The sequence below is a fragment of the Buteo buteo genome, chromosome Z (genome assembly GCF_964188355.1).
Source record: "Buteo buteo chromosome Z, bButBut1.hap1.1, whole genome shotgun sequence".
Classification (NCBI taxonomy): domain Eukaryota; kingdom Metazoa; phylum Chordata; class Aves; order Accipitriformes; family Accipitridae; genus Buteo; species Buteo buteo.
The window spans coordinates 48,246,273-48,261,759 of NC_134204.1; the positions used below are offsets into that span (position 1 = coordinate 48,246,273).

At 35.3% G+C, this 15,487-nt stretch overlaps 1 protein-coding gene across 1 annotated transcript in view; it reads right to left on the bottom strand.

Annotated features, from left to right (window-relative positions):
* Window positions 1–8,813: 8,813 nt before the first annotated feature.
* Window positions 8,814–15,487, bottom strand: part of CNTNAP4 (contactin associated protein family member 4) — a 250,869-nt gene continuing 244,195 nt past the window's right edge. The window contains exons 22-24 of the mRNA XM_075019693.1: window positions 13,635–13,853; window positions 13,213–13,284; window positions 8,814–9,007 (exon numbers count right to left, since the gene is read on the bottom strand). Of these exons, the coding sequence (XP_074875794.1) occupies window positions 8,814–9,007; window positions 13,213–13,284; window positions 13,635–13,853 (485 nt within the window). The remainder of the gene's footprint in view (window positions 9,008–13,212; window positions 13,285–13,634; window positions 13,854–15,487) is intronic.

Consider the following 15,487-nt stretch of genomic DNA (forward strand, 5'->3'; position numbering starts at 1 on the left):
ACCGGTGATGTTTGGTCAGCCAGAATGGATCGTGCTGTGCTTGGGAGACCTGTGCACCAAAGATAGATGGTAGGACTTTTTTTCCCAGGAATTCAGCCCAGGGGCACTGAAACACACACAGTTTGGTGGCATGCAGTTCAGTAAGATGGAAATAGGACAGTAGTGCTGCCTAACAGTGCAGGGGAATACTCACAGACTTGACCTATTGTGCGAGCTAACAGATGGTACAACAGCCATCTGATGGAAAAGCAACTTCTATTGCAGCAACCTTATATGTAATTACAATTATAGAGTCTCCACAAGTTACATGATTATGAGCATAACACTGGTGCAAAAAATAAGGAAATTCCTAGATGAAGTATAAAAGGCTAGTGTTAAGCAATAAGACATGTTTACTGCAAACATACTTAGTTTTTAAGGCTATTATAATATACCACAGAACCCTATGGTGAATCTGGTAATGGAGAAATGGCTGTTAATCACTAGTAAGTGCCACAGTGGGGAAGCAGGTACTGCACAAGGGCAGCATTACTACCATAATATGCATTATTTGACTCATTGAAAAAAACATTTCATTTCTCAAATGTAACACTTAACCATTCTAGAGTACTAAATAACAAACATTTACCAATGTTTTCCTAATTAGATTGTAACTAAATAAGTTTACTTGTAATCATAAACTAAGACTGTCAAGGCAACTCTAGACATGTAAACATCTTACTGTTTCAGGGGGCTGTTAATTATTGCTATTATTTTGCAGAAAGAAGGTACATACTAGATATTTCATGCCGTGCTTAATTTATAGATTGAAATACTTCATTGAGGCAGACAGACAGCTAGATATCAGCTTGAAACTAAAATTACTTTTAGCTAGTTTTTACAAAAGAAATAACTGAAAGGAGATGTGCTTGATAACATGATACCAAATAAACTCTTCATATGAATTGAAAAATAGCTGTATAAGAGTATCATGAAAACAAATTTCCAGCACTTTTATAAAAACAGTTTTATTGACAAAGAAAATTCCTGGTTTATGTCCTTCTCCTTTTGTATGATTTTTGCCCTTTTATTCTCAAGATGTATTCTGGGAATAAATCACAAATCCATCACAATATATTCTGTAAAAATAAATGAACTTTATCAATGTGTAATGTAAAGGAATATGTGACCATTTTTAAAGTCCCATTATATACTTGACTGCTACTTTCTAGTAGGATTTATCTGTAAGACACTGGAAACAAGCACTTTTATGCTTATGACATGAATTAATGAAAAATGACTTTGAATCAGACATGCACATATTATGAACTTGAACTTGAACATCAAAGAGACAAAATCATAGCAATACAACACCAATAATTCAAATATGAGTTGCTGATTTACAGATCACAACACTAACCCATCCATTTAAATATTAATTTCATGCGGAGTTTTTGTTGTGCAAGAATAAGGCCCTGTATGTTTTATAGTAAAAACACACTAACTGCTAAAGGACTTCCTGACCCTACCTGTAAATATCAAATTATTTTGCAAGCAAAATTTTTGAATTTCCATAGTGAGGGGACCATGACTGAGTGGTTACTCCTTTTGAGATGGTGTAAACCTCTATTTATGGTGCCACTGAATGTAGTCGGGAAAAAAAAGTTATATCATATAAAGAGTGTTTACTAATATTTTGAATTAGAATAGAGAGAGGCTATATCTTGGGACTGCAACTACTGAAAAAATCTTGAATGTTTTCTTACTAAGAGTGTTGATAGTTTTTGAAATTAAATATTAACATCCTGTAGCACCCTTTTAAAATAATTTTTTCACAACCAGTATGTGATTAAGCTACAAGTAACAACCCCTCTTTTTTACCTGGAGGGGGACACACACAAAAAACCCCCAAACCCAAACAGAAAAATAATCCAAACCCCAAACCAATAGATGTTTACTTTTAGAGTTGTTCATATAGAACATGCATGTTAATAAATACACAATATTATTTTATCTAGATAATGAGTATTTATATGTGTAATAGATTTAAAGGTATTAGAACAGTAATTTTTTTTTATCTTGTCATCTGAAAAACAAAATATGGTAAGCCTAGCAGTTACCGGTGGTTAGAAGAGTAACTCTGTGGCAACTGAAAATAACAGCAAATAGGATTAATGAAGCAGTTGAAGCTACTAAGAAGGAACCAGGAATTACACTTAAAATATATACACCTGATGTTCCCTTTGAACTAATCAATTAGTAGTAGACATTTTGTTAAGAATGTAGATATGTTGTTATAATCCATGTTTTGTGTTTATCTTTATGACATGTATCTTGTTTACTTCAACTATTACTCATCTAGTTTGCTGAGAAAAGAAGACATGCAATCAAATCTATACTACATCAAACAGTCCAATGCCTGTTTTTCTCCTCTTTATTCATGTATCTCTCTATGCATAAAAGAAAAGGAAAATGCTGTTATTTTTGACTGAAAGAAAAAAGACCATCTCCTGAAATAAATGTATTAAAATAAGTACAGATGATGAATGTTTCTTATCATAACATTATTTGCTTAATAAAAGATAGACTCTCATCCCTATTATGATGCTGTCTATTGATATAAAGGCTTCCATCTTCTAAGGGCTTCACAAATATTAATGAAGCAAGCTAGTCAAAACTTCAATATTTTCTCCCTATTGTACAAATGGAGCGTAAAGGTTAACAGCTTTTTTCAAGGCCATACACTTAAGGATGGGATAGATATTCTTGGGCTCCTCAGAGCTAAATCTACACAGTTCTATTATTGGAGAAGTGTACTGAAAGTAAGTTAATTACTTAAATAATTTTAAACAGGCATCCATCACTGAATTTATATCGTGTAGCAAGGGATGTTTTTACAACCTTTACTTTTTCAGTCCAGAAGATTTTATGATGGCTGCTTTCAGTTAAATTAACATTGGCCTTATAAATTGCATGCAAGGCACTTCTGCTTTTCAAAAGAAAAAAATCATCAGTTCATAGACTCCCAAAAGATTGCATTGTATTTGAAATCATAAGTTCTTGCATATATCAGAATAAGTTAGAAGACCCAAAGACTATGTTGTGTTAAAAAGTGTAACATACAAACATTACCAAGTCCTGTCTGGTATCTGTCGGTATGCTAAATAATATATGTATTATTTTAATAGATCTTTTTATGCTGTTATCACTAGGTTCTTGATGACAAATGCATACTTGTGAAATCTGATGTAACCCATTGACAATTCCTCTTTAATTTTCTTGGACTTCAGAAGGTTTTTGAATAGCTGTTTCTCTTCTGCAGATTTAGGAGTCTTTCACTGATGCCCACTGCCTCATCTAATCTGAAGACATGAGTCCTGATGCTTCCTAAAAGCCAGCTAACTGACTGGGAGAAGTACATTTCAAGTGAATTGGTAAAGGACATATCAGCTGGTTAAAAGATTATTAATTGATTAGTGTTTTTCCAAGACACATATTAGACAGCAGCTGAAATATGCTGTTCAATGTAGTGATTTTGTGTGTGTGTATGTGTGAATTAACACTTTATTTTGGTACCAGTCAAATGATTTCTTAAATCCCGGATGTAACTAAGGGGGAAAAAAAACAAACAAACAAACAAACAAAAACAAACCACAAGAAAAAAAAGAAAAAGGAATTTAGTACAGCTCTGCCTCTATGCAAGAGATACTATTACCCTTTCTCTTCCCATCAGCAGCCTGGTTGTCTACCTCCTACTGTTCTGGAAGAAACTACAAGCTCTAATTTTCTTTTCCTTGAAAAAACTCTGTGAAATCTTAATTATTTTGTGAAATGGGTTGGACATTTTCCCAACATTATGGAGGGCAGTGTTTCTGAGCTCTGGACTGTTTTTCAGTATTTGACACAATACAAAGAGAATGATAAAGTCTAGAGAATCTTAGCTCTGATCACATAGCTTATTTACATGCATAGGGGTGTGTGTGTGTGGACAGACATTTGCTCAAATTCTTATGGAAAATTTTACTGTGGCTTTACTTTAAGCATGATTTATTTAGTGTTATTTATATAAAATGTTAGCAACATCATAATTTCATAATAGATGGACATTAGCAATTCATATTAAATTAAATGAGATTTTATGTCAGTGTTTAAGAAAAGGCATCCATCTTGCTGAAATGCAGTTGTGCTGTATGATTCCTTTCTTAACAACGGTAAGATCAATGATTAAGAGGTTTGGACAATGTATCCAAAGAACTGTGCCAGGTTTTGTCAGAAATTACTTTTCAAACAGCCCTTCAAGAATAAGGATAAGCATGGCTTCTTAGCTAAGCACAGTCTATAAGCACCTTTGGTTTTTTTCCATCTGTTTCTCATATTAGCAGCTTTAACAGTTTCTGTACACAAACCCATTAAACGCTTCTTTCCCACTACCACCAAAAAGCCCCGAGAGAAGGTTCTGAAAAGAATAAATTTATGGGCAAGTTCCTTTCTTATCCTTATTCTTTGAAGCATGTTCTTGTGTATACTTTAAGAAAGCACTGAAATTACTTCAGCACCTTAATACGTGTACCTTTTTATTCAGCTCTAATTTCTGTAGGATTTTTCATTTTTATTCCTTCTTCATAATGCACAATCTCATTAAATGATCAGAAACACTATGGAGTCATTATAATTTTGGCTGCAGAATTAGGAGCTTGATCTGACAAATATTATGTGGCATTTCTGCATGCTCACTCCAGAGAACGTGCATTGCACTCCAGAGATTAGGTCACATGCTTTTTCAGCATTAAGTTTTCTGACTTAGCAAATATTTTTCTGTTACAAAGAACATTCTTCCCCTGTGACATCACATGGCTTATACAGCTACAACTCTGCCTTGAGTGTAAACTATTACAATTACTTCTCAAGGTAATTAATTTTATTTCAAAAGGATATTTTCCTATCAATCCTCTACTGACCTGCAATAGTTGCACCTTCTGATTTTATCTCGCACTGGTGCTGCAGGCTTCCTGGCATCTAAATCTAAATCTGTGTACTCTATTCTATGCAGCTGATTCCTCCCAGAAATTCTGTCTGTTTTGTCATTTACACACTTTTTTACTTGTACATCACTGCCATGAATAATGGTGCTGTAAATTTATTTTGACTGTTAGTACATTTCATACTAAGTTATGCACTTTTTTATTACATATTCTTCATCTACACAGCAGTGGATGTATTGCAAAATATTTTCCCAAAACCTAACTAAATCATATTTATGCACTAAATGTTGAGTACATAAATAATTATGAGCCCTTTGTAGCTAGCGCCCACAAAAAGTTTTAAAAATGTACCAGCATACATGCTGCTATTTATTTTCTAATGTACTTAAGATAAAATATAGTTGCCATGGAAAATATGTCAATGAATAGTAAATTTGTTAGATTAGCACTCAGTAATATCTATAAATAACCACACTCACCAATATATTATGTGCGCTTCTACATGTTTTTACTGTTTTAAAAAAATCAGTATATTGTTGTCAGTTTTAAACTTTTTAATACAAACTTTTTAAAAAATATTTTCCTCACTTTATTTTAAAAAGTGTTTATTAACAGAGAGGAGAAAGGTCACACATTGGAATAAAGATTCAAAAAAGGGACAGCACAATGTTCTATGATGTCTCAGCGCACTTTGATGCCATCATTTTTTTGTACCCATAGAAATGCAGCAAGTAACGGAAAATGATGCTTCATTGACTATGAACCAGTATATTTTGCATTTAGGTGACAAACACACGATCACTCTTCCTACAGATGAAAATGGGCATTTGCATCTTCAGAGAGACATAATTATTGTATGCTACAAATCTGCAGATAGATGTGCATTCCACAAAATACATTTCTGTTTTTCCCCTTATAATCCTTAACATAACAAAATGCCTTAAAAAGGTCTTTGAATGAAATAATGTGCCATTCACACAGGCATTTATATCCTCCCTCCTCTTTTCCATTTAGTCTGTGAAATAGGGGTTTTAATCATCTTTTCCCTTCCTGTTGCTTTTAAAAATTCTATGGAATAGGGAAAGAAAATAATTATTCATCTGGAAGAAAATGAAGCAAGGGAAGACACCTTTCTCTCTATCAAGACACACAAGAAAAATTTACAAGGAAATAGAAGTAAAAGCAAGTGACTGAAAAGTTAGGTTTGCATAGTTCCAACTTGTCCTGGTGTGGGTACCCTTTAGGTTTTATTAGGTTAACATATGGGTAACTCTCATATGAATAGGCTGTCCTTTATCATTTAATCAAGATTTCCATTTTGCTGATCTAATGTATTATAAATAATATCATCATACAAGTTTTGTCCTCCATGGTTACTACATCCCACATTGATAAAAATGTAGTTGACTGGGACTCATCACTACTGATAGATGGGTTGATGTAAGTGACACAAAAAGGTGGACACTGGCATATCTATCATGGGAAGGGAAAGCCTCTTGAAACACAGAGGGTTTGAGTTACAGAGAAGTCCATTGTGGCCTCCTCTTGAATTCAATGCAATTTAGGTCAGATCCTTGAAAAGAAGGAGTCATGATTTTAACTTTAAAGTAACTAGCCAGGCTGGGAGGGCCCAACATAGCAAACTTAACAGTTCAAGGTCTTCTCATGACCCATGTGAGGCTTTCATCTCCTCCACTCCCTATCCACAAAACAGGGTATTCTTATCCATATCACTTATTGGGAACAGACCAGTATCATTCCCTCACCATGTTCTGTCCTTTCTAAAGGTGACCTATTGTCATGGCCCAAACTGTATCAGTGAATACACTTACGAACATGGACACCCAGTTCTTGATCCTGGGTCCTCAGCCTGATTAATCTACCAGAGATGCACACAGAATTGAAAAAATGAGAACAAGAAAGCAGTGCACCTTAGTCTGAAAAATTTCTGATTGCAGAGCCTCCAGGTACCAAAAAAAAGGAAATAATTTGTTTCTAAAAATGAAGTAAAGCCATACAGGAGGAAGCAGAAAAGGAAGTACAGAATTCTGAAAATAGACAGTAAAGATTGACGGAAGAAAATAAGCTTTAAAAGACAGTATCTGCTGGACATTTATATTTACAACTTCCATTTATGTAAAGAAATTTACACATTAAAAGTTTTGGCACACCATGTCAGGTTTCCATGTCTTTATAATGTTCTTGGGCATCTATGATAAACATTTTCTAAACTTCAGAGTCTAGGGTCTAGCTTTTATTTTCCTCACTGAAAGAGGAGAAAAGCAGTGACTGTTATCATTGCTTTCAATGGGAGCAGTTATAAATCAATTCTGAAAGATGTATAAATTTTAAACTCAAGTCTACAAGGGTACAGAATTCCTGATTCTATTCTCAGATTCAAGCTCTAGGCACACAGTCTGCTGTCTGGGGAAAAACAAAAAATTCTTTGTGTATGGGTCAACTACCTAAATATTGGTATCTAGTGCCATTTTTTATGCCTTGAGGTATTCTACCTGATTACCAGATGTCTCTTCCAAAAGACACATACCTTCCATAGAACATGAGGCATTTTCCACCAGATCACATGGGTAATTTAGATACCCTATGGTGTCTGAAGGGACCTTACAATCTGCTGTTTAGACAACTTAAACCTACCCTTCATATCTGATAATTTGTTTATACAACATCACAGAAAGCTCTTATTTACTCTGTCAGGATAGTAAGCACCTCTTTAATTTTGAGTGGTATAATCAGACCTTATTTCACAAAGATATAGTAGGTACTATTAAGGGTAAAGAGCAAAAATATTCAAGTAGCAGCCACTGTACTAGACTCTAAATGCCCTACTTCCATTGTCATAATAATCATAAATAATTTCTATAATTTAGAACAACTTAATCTTGAGGTCTGGAGCATATCATAGATACAATGTTTTCAGAGAATATGTCCCAGATAGTGCACAGAGCATTACTTCTTGACAGAATAAGCATCAGTAATGTCCAGGGAAAATAAACTTGATCATCTTCTGGTGTGTTCACTCATGGCAACTTAACTATTGTTAATATATTACTTGATCTTTCCAAGCAAATGTCTTGCCTTTTGTGATCCCAATTTTATTTAAAATGCTTAGAATGTGCATGAGTCTCTTGGTGCCATCACGTGACCATAAGTAAAAACCTATTGCAAAAGAGACTGTACAGCATTTCAACACATTGTGCACCCTGCAGTTTTAAGGCCTGCTAGGCTTGCCAAAAAGAAGGGATAGTGATGACACTGGTCACATCCCAGGGGAGAGAAATACAGTTTGTTTGGGACACCAAAATCCATGGCTCACAAGCAGATGCTGACACCAGCCAAGAGCAGTTCAAAAGGCATTTTCAGTTTGAGGAAGTAAGAGGGACCACTACAATGAAACACATTCTTTAGCAACACAAAGTATTAGAATCCACCTTTCACCTTGAACAAAATCCCAGAATCAAACTTTAAAGAAAAAGATAGGAATAACTTCATAACAATTTTCCCCATTCAAAAATCAAATTCAGTATGTACATTAAACTTCAGTTGTAGAAGGTCACATCAGAACAGTTGGAAACTACCAACAATGAAATTGGTTACAATATCTAATTCACTGTTACATAAAATGCATTTACGGTATAACAGCTAAGGAATGCATGTAATTTAAAGAGGCCCCCTACAGCAATCACTGAGACTGAACATATGTAGTATAATAAGTCTCAAATCCATTGCATTTACTGTAGAGTGCAAGAGCTTTTTCTATCCATTGAGAGCCCCTGGCTTAGCAAGAAAGTCAGACTGTCACATTATTATATTAAATTAAATCATGAATGCCAATCAGAAGAAGTATTCCTTTTGATTTTCATTGGCTGTGTTTTGCATGCTGAGCTCACTTTTCAGTGCAGATTCAGCACTGTCTTCATTTTCAGATCCTTTTGACTCATTTTTTGAGTATATGCCTTTTTTTTTATAAATGCGTATGGCTATGGCAGTGATGCAAAGTAGGATGAATATCACGACTGCTATCACACCTAGGAGAAGAAAAGAGAAAAAATTCAAGTGAAAGGATGGACACATAATAATGCATGGGCCAGAGAGCAGGACAAAGAAGGAATGACTCCATCACATAATGGAGGGAGTTGCAGGGAAGCCTGAGAAATAAGAAGCCATGGCTCATTTCAAACCAGAAACAGCATTTTAGTATAAGATTCATGGTGATTGTTTTGAAATTTTGCAGAGTACTAATAAAAAAAAAAAATCCACAGAATACTATAATTTTTGAAACTTTTGAATGGAAGACCAGTAAGGGCCTTAGGGTACTGTAGGTAAGAGGGTGTCTTTCCATCCTTCACCATCAGCCTCTACCATTCTGCCAGGCTGGGAAGTCAAGCCACGGTGGATTTGAGGAGCTGTTCTTCAGGGGCTTTCCTTCCAGACAATGGGACAGCACAAAGGGGACTACTATGACTTTCTCCTTTTCCCCAACTCCTATGAGTATTAGACAATACTGTCCCTTTCCTCAGTCACTCATGTTGCTCATGACCCTTTCTCACACCACATGTCATCAGGAGGGAAGGGAACATGTCTGATCATCAGCTTTCACCTGCCAGTCAGCTCTCCTAACATGGCTGCAGGTCTGGGGAGGGAACCTGGAGAGCAAAGGCAGAGCAGAACAAGGTAAGAACAAAGGTATGAATCTGGAATTCTGAACCAGGTCCTCTATCAACTCTGCCTGTGCACACCAAAACCACCAAGCCTCAGACCTTTTGTAGTAAAAATAGTTGCATAGAATTAGTCCCATTCATATCCAGTACTCCACACAAATTAGTTCAGACCACAGATGAGATAACTGGTTCTGACTAAAAAGTGCAGTTGATAAGAAGAATTTATAAAGGAAAATATAAAACATTTCATTATAGGGACTCCAGTGGAAATTGGCCAGTGTTTATAGCCACCTATTGTCAGGTCAAATGGGACAGAAATTCTAATGTTTATTCTGCCTCATGGAAGAAAATCCCAACTCTGACCGCCTTTGGTACATCATATGGGATGAAGAGATTTTTACGATCTACATTAGCTAGGGCTTATATTTTTGTAACTGCATCATTGTAATGAATAGACACTGGTTAAAATACTAAAATAATAAAATCAAGGCTCACTTCATGTTCAGGGTGAAATATAGGTTTGACTCCTTCCTTTCAGGTTTGTGGCACTTGTTCTGACATCTTGGGTGTGTTTTTACTTTGCATGGCTGCATGACCTTTGGTTCATAAGTAAACAAGGTCCCTGCCTACACAGGTCATAGTGAGCAGGCTTCCTTTCCCGACAACTTTAATAGCCTCATATGGTAGGGTAAAATCATCACCAGTACAGACACCTCCATTATGGTATTCTAGCTGATCAGTTAGAAAGAAAAGGGACAGGAGCATAAGCCTTATATAGGGGACTCATCAAGTACAGTATGTGCTACATATCTAACATATAAGAGATTAAATAGAATGGGCACTTAGTTTTAAAGGTGACTATTTAAGATTTATTGAACTGTTACCAGGGCATGCTGTTCCTAGTGCAGCAGATTAGGAACAGTGAGGAAAGAGATACTTTCCACAGAGATAAGCATGACCTTACTGAATTCCTACCCATCTCCTCTCTTCCTCATTCATCCTCTACAATGGTCTCAGGCCCTCAAGTTCATGAGTCAGGGGTTGGGCAGGAGATGAATTTGAGCAGAAATGAAATAGAAGGGAAGCAGAAAGTGCTTGTCAAAGAGGCAGAAAGCAAGACCAGGCTGTAGGGAGGAAAAAAGTACTAAGAGTCTGGGAAACAGTTGTAATGCAATGGCTTAGCTGTACTAGATGAAGGAAAAATCTGCTGCATAACTTGGCCATTACTGCAAGAAAAATAAAAATACATAGTCTCTTAGTGCTATAAATAAAACCAGACCAACCAAAATTCAGCATTTGTCATTTTTTTCATTTTCTGATATGAGCAGCCATCCTTAATGGTAGGAATAGAAACTTTTTTGTGTGGTACCTTCTTCTCCATGATAGAGTCTATAATCTGAGTAAATCTTGTTCTTATTTAGGTTAAATAGAACAGTTATACCTTTGTTTCACAGTCAACTCCATGCCCCCTGCAAAGGCTTGTCTATAAACTTGCCTGTCTGAGGTAGCTGAATTGGTACAGTTCTCAGTTATACTCATTTAAGGGTACTTACATTAAACTTTTACTGAGTGTTGTACAGCTTGCTTTATTTTGACATTTAAACAACGATAGTTAAGCAGTAGAAAAATTGTGAGTGCATATTCCCAAATGTGTTTAATAACAATAAAATTGTGAGGTTATTAGTATCTTAAAAAGACTGCAACTATTGTACCTTGAAGTTCAAAAATTTCTTTGTTGTTAGTACACTTAAAAATCCCCACCCACACTAAATTACCTAGTACCTAAAGTGATCTTTATGTACAGATACTTATGTAAAATAATACTTATCTTTTGAAACAGCAAAGTAATTTTTTACAAAGTTAGATATGTAGAAGAACTTAGAAACCATATATTTAAATTCTGACCTCACTGAATTCAGTGGTAAAATTCTCAGTTTGTATGTATAAAAATATACAGAGATAAGTATGACTTTACAAGCAAGGAAGCTTCTAGGTTTTATTACCTCTTATTTTAGTACCTTTAGCACTACTATGCTAAAGGTCACTGACCATGCAGTGTGGTGTTGCCAGGCACTGACCATGGCAGTTACCATTATTTAAATGGCAGACACAGAGCTGACTGCAGGTTCTTATCTTAACTCCACCTTCCATAGACCTAAATGCTTTTTTCCTCAGTGAGAAGCCTTGACAGCTTTATTCAGCTAAATCTCACTATGTCATTTGTCTGCTGAGGTTTTTAAAACCCTTAGAAAGGAAACCTACTCAGAATTTAAAAGATGGAGGGGTTGACCTTTCCTTCCCCCTGCCCTCTTTCTGTTGAAGTATCTAACAGAAATTGAAACACTGAATTATACTGTGAAAATACCATCTTCATGAGTGAAGTTTCCTTCCCTCACATCCACCCAAGAGAAGAAATACCACCAGAAATTCTCCCAGGAGAAGATTCTCACAAGAGACAATACTATTCTGTGAAAGAAAAAAACTGAACTGACATAGTCATACACTTGCTCTGATACCTGTGACAGGAATTGAAATTGTCCTGAGGGTCCCCAATCCCAAGCTCTCCCTGTCAAGGCTGACTTGCGTACTCTTTACTCCTGCTAAAGAGATAGAACTTCCCCACTACAACAGAGATGGGTCTTGGCTTAAGGATGGTCAATCAGAAAGACACAGTAATTGAACTTGCCTATCCTGATTATCAGTCCTGTACTTTAAGCACAAGACTTCTGTCCCAAGCTTTATACCATATTTGTTCTGATAGGCATAAGAAGTAAAGGGACTGTCAACATGTTCACTTTAGGAGCAATTGAACTGTAGATGGCTCATTTTCTATTCCTTTGTTAAAAATGTTTTGAAAAAAGTTTGTGGATGATCATTTGTAGTCTATTTAAGCTGATAAAAGTAGCCAAAAGAAATAGTAAGAAAATGGAGGAGAAATGGTATTTCAAACCAACAGTAATTATTTTTTATTATTATTATTTTAACATGCATTTCATTTTTAAGCTGTTAAGTAATGCAGGTGATAATCTGTCCAAGAGTACATTGCTTTCCAAATGTAGAACCAAAATGAAACTTGCTTCAGTCTGTCAAAGGATTGATTCAAGCAGTGTTAGACCCCATTTTCTCAAGAAAAAACTGTGTTGCTCAGATCTATTAAAGAAGATTTTTAACTTGTGTAGCAAAATGTGATTTTTTTGGCATAGTCAAGGAGCAAAGATTGTTCATTCTTAAATATATGCCATTTGTCACAACATATCCACTTACTTTTTAAAGTCATAGACACTAGCATTAGGCAAGTTGGAAACCTGTTCTTAGTATCTTGTGTTTCAGCAGAATGTTCCAATGTATAGAATCAGTCATGGCATAAATATATGTAAGAAGAAAATATGAGAGCTATTGTTTAAATTTTAAAACTACGCTTGATTTTTTACTGTGTACCACTTGTAATAAAATGAAGCCTTTTGACTAGTTTCCTTATGCAAACAAAACTAAACTGACTTCACTTCAGCATTGAAAGACTCACAGTTACTAGAAAAAAAAGGTTCCCGTGGAGTTGTTATAGTCCCTATTACCTCCAATAATTGCAGAGTCACTTCTGATTGCATTAGCTAATGGCTCTCCCTCATCTATTGGTCCAGAGTGATCTGCAGCAGAAAAAAAGGAAAATGACAGACAAATAGAAGAAGGGTTTTCAAGAAATTCTCACATGGTTACAGCTCATGTACGGTATGGTAAAGTGGCAGTGGTGCGGGTCCATAAGCACGCAAATAAGAACATTGATGTAGATGATACTTTGCAGAGATAAAGAAGTAAACATTCAGAGAAGAGAAAGGTTAGAGAAAAGGAAGTAAGTACATATAAAAGAGAATTATTTTTCAAAATACTCCTGAGATGTTAATCCACATGGAAAAAAAAAAGAAGTTCTGAATCACATCATGAGTACTCTATTTAGATTTTGTTTCAGAGATCAGAACAAGTGATAACCATATGCTACCTGCAAATGAATGGGTTGTTTCACTTGATGTTGAGTCAGCTCCAGTTAAAGTACCACAGTTGGATTCAGTGAAGCGTCCCTTTACAATGACAGGGGCTGAGCTGCTGTGGTGCAATGCAGCCTTCAAAGGAGCAATGTGGTTAAACTGCACTGAAGAGAGACATCCAGTAAACCCCTGAGAGTTTGCCTTCATAGTCTCCTCATCTACATCGCTGTTTTCTGTTAATCAAAAGGAACAGAACATAATTAATCATAGTGCAAATGTACAAAATAAAGCGACAGAAGAACAAATGAATAATTAACCTGTGTTTCCCTGAGTATATTTGAGTTACAGCAACATATGTAGATTCACTGAATCCCTTTCTTGTCTGTCTTTAATGAAAAGACAGTCAGATACATTCAACCCTTTCTTTTTTTTTGACAGGTGACAGTTGCTAGTCTGCTGAGGGAAATGCTTTTAACTTACTAGAGCAAGTTCCAAAGCAAAAAGATTCAAATGTAACTAAAATGTTTAAATTAAAATGCAACACTTTTTCATTCTGCAAAAGATAAAGATGAAGCATGCTTTCATGAAAAATACATATTTTATTAGATTTCTTCTCATAAATATGTACATTATTGGATCATATTATTTCCACAGATTCATATGTCTACTCCATCCCATCACCATCAAGTCTGTCAAAACAAAAAACCTCTGAAGACCTCAGATCCTGTAAATCCATCAAGATCTTTTCTATGAAATTCTAAAAAAATGAATGTTGTTCCACTTTACATTTTAAACATGATACCATTATCTTTCCCACCAAGGAAAAAAAAAAAAAAAAAGAAAAAAAAAGAAGAAAAAACCCTCCCCTCTTAGTCTCCTCAGCTGCCTTTCTGAATGCATGTACCCTGTTAGAACTCTCTAATTATTCACCAGCTAATGCTCGCTAATGCTTTCTAATGCAGTACTTTGGAAATGGAAAACAGTTTATTTACACTGACAGTTCTAATTTAAGCAAAAACTCAGGAAGTTCTAATCATTCAAAGATGACTCTTAAGGGAAGTAAGTTTTCAAGTTTTGTGCAAATAAAATGGGAATTTCATCTCATTCATTTCTACCTCCAACTTATCCTAAAACCCATGAGTGAACTTGTGATCTTTACAATGGCTACCATAACAATGTTAAATACTAATGTATGATGCACTCCTCAATACAATTAGGTTAACAGTGAAAATAGGGCTAACGGCTTTTAGTAGAATGTTGCAAAATAACACTGTATCTTTCTCCTCAGCTACTCTCTACTTCTTGCAATGATGATGTATTGTTAGATAGATGGATGCCAACCAAGAGTCTGCTCACCTACACTGACGGATTACATAAAATGTTGGATGTTTAACTGCCTCTGTTCTCTATGTATCATACACTGTTTCTGATGATTGCCTCACTGCACTGAAGGATCTACTAGATCTGGATGTCTTAAGAAAAAGACTAACCTGAGGTGGCAAGAAAAAATGTCCCAAACTCCCTGTGATAAAAGTATGTATCTCTAACTATAAGTAGGATCAAAAACCTTAAGAGTGAAGGTTTTCTATTATTTTCTAGTTTCTTATACAAAACATTTCATAAACAAAGTACAATATGAAAGGAAATTAGATATTTAAAATCCTTAGAGTTTACTTGACTCATTAATTGGAAAGTACTGCTAGTGTAAAGTAAAACTTTTTATTAGATCAAGCAATCTTCCTGGTAAAAGTGATAAAGCTTAGGGAACACAGACCCTTCTCCACTTTACTGCTTAAGTCAAATTTAACTGACTAAAAATGACACACACACAAGTTGTTTATCAGTGACTGTATTTTATAGTAAACTG